The 5,952-nt window shown below is 39.8% G+C and overlaps 1 protein-coding gene across 3 annotated transcripts in view; it reads right to left on the bottom strand.

Annotated features, from left to right (window-relative positions):
- Positions 1-1,331: 1,331 nt before the first annotated feature.
- Positions 1,332-5,952, bottom strand: part of add3b (adducin 3 (gamma) b) — a 24,871-nt gene continuing 20,250 nt past the window's right edge. For 2 of the 3 annotated variants that reach the window (XM_035663538.1, XM_035663537.1), the window contains exons 12-15: positions 5,435-5,524; positions 4,761-4,884; positions 3,299-3,394; positions 2,833-3,083 (exon numbers count right to left, since the gene is read on the bottom strand). In XM_035663538.1, the coding sequence (XP_035519431.1) occupies positions 2,833-3,083; positions 3,299-3,394; positions 4,761-4,884; positions 5,435-5,524 (561 nt within the window). Of the gene's footprint in view, positions 3,084-3,298; positions 3,395-4,760; positions 4,885-5,434; positions 5,525-5,952 lie in introns of all 3 variants that reach the window. The other variant, XM_035663539.1, reaches the window with a different exon arrangement.

The raw sequence follows: 5,952 nt of genomic DNA, 5'->3' as shown, positions 1-5,952 counted from the left end.
GGGGGGGGGGGGGAAAGTGACAGCACTTTACCAGGAAAAGGCTCATCTGTGCTGTGAGGCTCGCGTGCAGACCCACTGTGCGTGCTGCACACTGATAGCGACAGCGTGGAAAGCTGACCCGCTGTAGGTTGGTGTAGAATGTGACCCCAACTGGAGTAATCTGAAAAGCCTGAGGATTACACCAGTGGCTCGGCTGTCACAGAGGAGGCAAAGTGACACGGTGCTGGTGTGTGTGTGTTTATGAAAGAATGTGCCAAACATCCCACGGTGGTCTTACACAGCAAAATATAAGATGGTTAATGTTGGAAGGGAAGATATATGTTTTTTATTAAGGTCTATCTATCTATCTATCCTAACCTAATCTAACTGTCCCCTGGTGTGCTGGTGGTCTGTTAGATAATGGTCTCAGCACTGTGCAGCAGCAGTCCTGTTGTTTTAAGACAATAGCTGCACTTTGCCCTGAGGTCACAGCAGAAGGACACTCCAGCGGGGCCAGACGTGTGTCACCTGCTCCGTCCTCTCCTTAGCACTGTCAGGACATGGAAGGGCTCAGCGCTAAGCTTTGTCATCCACACATTGTAAAGGGATTGTTCAGAGGACACGTTCGGAGCCTGGCATCCTTTGTGGGTTTAAGACAAAAAGGAAAAGTGGGGAGAAAGTTACGGAAAATCCTGTTCTGTTATTTGCATGACTAGAGAAAACTAATTCCCACAAACAATGTGCTCTTAATAGCCAGTGTTTTTTGTGTTAATGTAAGACTTGTAAGTATGTCAAACTAAAAAGCTTCAAAATAAACTGTTTCTAGCTTTTCTTCATTTCTTACATGTTATGTTCAGTTAAATGCACCACCTTTTGACCTCATCTTCTTGCCATCTCGTAGGAAAGGTGTGTGTTTGGGTTGGGGGTGGTGTAGGTATAGATCCTGTCACTCCCCCAACATGAACACCTGTTGGAGACACAAAATCCCCTCTTTGTCTCCACAGCCCCCTCTCAGTGGATTACCATGACAACGCCCATTCATATCATGGCTGAAGACTGGTTATACAGCTTCACACGGTCAATTATCACTGAACAGGGCGCATTGTTTTAGGGGGACGCTGCTTTTCTAAAACTGGCGAAGGCTGTGTAAATAGCTCTAGAAAAGCTTTATTTCATTCTTGAGGTGTTGTGTAGTTTCACAGCTGCACACCAGTATGAAATGTCTAAGCTGAAATAAATGCATCCAGAAACATTAAATACCCTGCTCATGTTGGGAACTGTATTTGAGTAAAGATAAGAAATGATAACATTAAATATCTTTCAGTCAATAAGCAAGAGAGCAGTAAAAGAGTTACGGAAACATATGCCAGCTTTTATTACATCAGGTGGAAGGCAATTTAAAAAGGACTGACTTTGAGGCAAGGTGACTGTAATGTAAAGCACCGTGGAAAAAAACAACAACCCTGGGGACACAAATAGCAATGTAAACAGAGAAGTTACAAGCACTAGGCACACAAATTACATAATACCGTTTGTAAACACAATGCGCTGTGCTTTAAGGTGAATTAAAAAAAAACATTATGATAAAAGAAATGTTAAAATATTGTTATTAGATTGTACTGTCACATTTCTATGTTTCATTGTTTAACATTTGGTTTAGCGTTTCAACAAAAGAACTTCACAAAAACAAACTATTTACAAAGGCAAAGAGTTCACTCCCTTTGGGTTAAAACAAATCATTCACATTATTGACTGGGATGTAAATATAATGGTCCGCTAATATACTTTATATCAACCTCTAACAGTGGCTATGAAGACAAGCTTTCTGCAGCATATTGCCGTCAACCAACTATTTGGACAAAATGAGTCAAAACATCCATCACATTCAACTTTCTGTGATTCGGGCTTGGCACTTCCATTGTCCACATCCAAACACGTAGTGAATTTCTGTCAATTCTGTACAAGTCAGACTTCGACACTCACTAACATCAATAGGCAAGAATCCTCACTTTGCTGAGCTCTTCCTGTTAGTCACAGTCAATTCCTTGTCACAATTACAATAAAGCAGCAACCATGGGAACAATACCACTGACAGGAATGTAAAAACATGAATTATTACTTAATTATCAATCACAGCATGTTTAGTATAAGAGTTAGTATGTAAAGTAAATATGTGAAGACTTTCAAATCATTTCTTCAATTATCAAACACTATATTGTAATACCTATAATATAAAGCAACATATATTATTACAAGATAATAGAACTATGAATAGGATCAGATACAAATCGTACTTCTTATAAGGCTAAACGTCATATAATCTTAATATGTTCAGCCACTGTTACACCACGAGTGTGATTGTTAAGTTTTAAAATTGTTAAAACAATTCTCCTAGCTTTCAGTATACATTCAACAATCAACTTGTGCAAAAAGAAAAAAGTAAAAATCACAAATACGTAACTGGAAATTGATTTCATAACCTTCGCGACCACGTAGTCTTACGATATCCATTTTTAATCCCCATTAAAAATATGGGTAATAACAACCACAAATATGCAGTTTCTGTAGTCACCTTTCATTTGATTTCAGTTTTCTGAGCCCTTCAGGAGTGGTCAATCACAAATTCTCAGGGGAAATTAAAAAAAAACATCCATTTTAGCAACTTGGAAAAAACATTCACATGAAATAATAGCTGTGAATGAGGGAAGGTGTGTACAAACAACACAGTCCTGGGAGACCTTCTGACTAAATGATAGTCATTTGTCTTTCACTTCCCTTCAACAAGCTGGAAATTCAGAACATAATTCAGATGTTTTACTAGCAAAACACTATTTGTTTTTACAGTAAACGCCTTTAGGCTTCTGTTTTTTCTTTCTCATCCTTCTTTTTCTTGCTCTTTTTCAAGAATGAAGGTGTGCGGAACTTCTTTTTCTTTTTCTTGGGGGACTTGGTTTGGCTCTCCGGGGTCTGAGCCTCCCCCGAGTTCTCCTTCGATGTGATGGAGATTTCCACCGTTTCCGAAGTGCTCACGCTCAGCTTGGATACCTCCATGCTCAGATCGTCCTCCAGCTCGGCCAAGTGGTCTTTCCCATTGGGAACTTTGTCTGTCAACAGATGAAACCAAGTCAGTGAGGAGGGGTGTGGGTAAAGAAGTGCAATCACTCAGAGAAGGCTGTAATCAGACATTCATGTGTTTAATTTGGGACATTTCTCGTCTTTCTACAGATTACAACCAGTGGGACATGAAACACAGAAACAAACAAACCAACAGCTAGTCCTAACACCGAATAACTCCAGTGCCTATCAACTAGCTAATTACCTTGTTTAGCCGGTGTCATTATGGGAGAGAGGGAGAGGGAGATAGTAGAGCCATCAAATGTTGTCATCTCATCTGCATCGGTGGCATCATCGTCTTCTGTAAAATGATTAAGGTCATCGGAGGTCAGTCGTTCATCAAAGCTGTTATGTTCATGTGAGGCACATTAGAGTAAAGTGACGTCTTTCAGAATTGTGTGTTCTCTCTGTTCACAGAAGCAACAAGACTGACCATCATGCTAGCAGCTCTGTGAGCTTGTAACGCGGCACCGCAGTGCTTTGAGTTCAATGCTAAATCATGTTTAGTGCTAATATACTGATATTTAGCAGTTTTTACCATACTAGTTTAGTGTGTTAGCATGCTAACATCTGCTCAGTATCACTAAAACCAAAGTAGAACTGAGGCTGATAGGATTTGGTCCTAAACAAAAGTATAAGACAAATAAACATTTTGACCTCATGATGGCACGAGATGAAAGGTTATGACATCCAGAGGGGAACATCTGCACCAAATTACACGGCAACGCACCCAATAGTTAGTTAATAAACCTCATGATGGCACCAAAGGGCAAGAGATCCCCACAGTCGTCAGAATTCACCCGCGGACAGACCGACTGACAGACACTGCCATCCACATACACACAAGCTGCTAGCGTGACAAAACCCCCATAACACTGGGCCGGTTTAACAACGTTGCTACATTTAATCTGTTAGCTGATGAGCTCTAAGATTGACACATTATTGTGATGTGAAAAAACTAAAAAGGTGCTACTATAATAGACAGCTGTGGACATGTGTCCCTCCTGCACACACCTTTTTTCCTTGTCTACAGTCACAACCAAGACATGAGTAGTGTGACAGGACTGATCTGTCGCCGTCCCTGTGAGCCGCCTTCACGACTCAGACGCAGAGTGAAACCATGGACTGACATTTTTCTCCTGCTGGCATTTTTGCAGGAATATCATCATTTAGGTAAAAGTAGTTCCAACATTTCCTCCAGGCAGAAACCGAGTACTCTAATTAACTGCCTGGACTACCGGATGATGCCACTATTTTTTTGCGGATGCCATAAGTACAGCAAACCTTTGGAATATATAAAACTACAACATCAGCATTAGACCCAAGTAATCAGGTGACTGCACTTCATGTAGTAATGTGTCTTTTTTTTCATTCGAAAGGTAAGTTCAATTCGATTTCGTCATTCTTCAGAAATGTGCATTTAATGAGTCCTAAACTCCAATGTTTGGCGTTGCTAGGTGAAGTCAAAGATTGCGGTTAGCTTTCCAGAATAGCTTTGTCTCTGCACCTCAGTGTCTTTCATTACCTCTGTGGCCACCAAGAACTCACTTCAAAACATCACTAACTCAATCTACACAGGATTAGATGAAGTAGAGGTTTTCTGTGCCTCTACAAAGCAGTGGTGCACTGTAAGGCTTTGTAACGGTAAAGTATGAAGGATATACTACCGTCTTGGCCTTGCTGCTTTCTTTCTACTGTGTGCTTGTATTCCTCCAGCTCCTTCTCTGTGAGATTATTGAAAGGGTTGGGGGGAAGAGAGCGAGTGTGCTCCTCGTCCTCAATGATGAAAGCCTGATTGAAAGGAGAGAACAGAAAGACATGGTCACCTGATGTAATGCAGTAAACAGAAGTAATCGCTCATCTGGAACAATGACGACTGTTTATACATTTATTTATACTTTGCCCGGTTGCCCTGGCACAACAGTCCAATGATTACTGTCAAAATCACTATTTCTTCCTGTGTCCAATTCTAGTTCTAGAGAAAAATATTTCATTTTCTCTCAACAGTAGCTGCACTTCTGGCTGTCTTAGTATTAGTTGGATAATCGCAGAAAAACAAAACCATCAAACTCTGTTCGCCTCGTCACCAGGATGAAAGTCTCAGAGGATTGTTACCGACCTTTTCTCTTTTAACACAGGAGTCACTTGCTGGTGCACTGTTGTGTAATGCTAATTGTACTAGATGCTACCACTAGCTAGTTGGGAAGATAAATGTATTGAGTCAAGTGTTAAGTGTTTTAATGCTCAGTAAGAAAACTGCATGGTGATTGTTAGTGTTTAAGAAAATTAAACAACAGACAAACTACCAGACAAGCTTTCTACAAACAGTAAATATACTCACTGGTCCTGGAATAGTGTCCACGACAATGCCAGCAAGTAACTGAGATTTTGGTCCCGAAGTCATCTGGTCACCTCTGTGCTGTTCTTTGATCTGAACAAATGTATTCAACACAATCATATTAAACCTGATTCAGGACTTATATATACTTAATATAGGAGGTGTTTCAGACATTCCTGGAAACACAAATGACAGTGGAGTTTGACATTTGCTGGTTCCAGCTTCTCAAATGTGAGGATTTAATGAAAAAACATATTCAGTTTACTGTCACATGTAGAAGAAAACATTAAAATCCTCACATTTGAGAAGCTGGAACAAGCAAATGTCAAACTCACTGTCATTTGTTTTCTTTTTTTTTATTTTTTATTTTTTCGTCATTGTACGAAAAAATAAAAAATAAAAAAAAAGAAAACAAAAGTGAGTTTGACATTTGCTTGGTTCCAGCTTCTCAAATGTGAGGATTTAATGTTTTCTTCATCACATGTGACAGTAAACTGAATATGTTTTTTTTTTTTTTTTTT

This window comes from Morone saxatilis, unplaced genomic scaffold (genome assembly GCF_004916995.1).
Source record: "Morone saxatilis isolate NCDOM2014 unplaced genomic scaffold, NCSU_SB_2.0 Contig19, whole genome shotgun sequence".
Lineage (NCBI taxonomy): Eukaryota > Metazoa > Chordata > Actinopteri > Moronidae > Morone > Morone saxatilis.
This window is presented reverse-complemented; position numbering and strand designations above follow the sequence as displayed.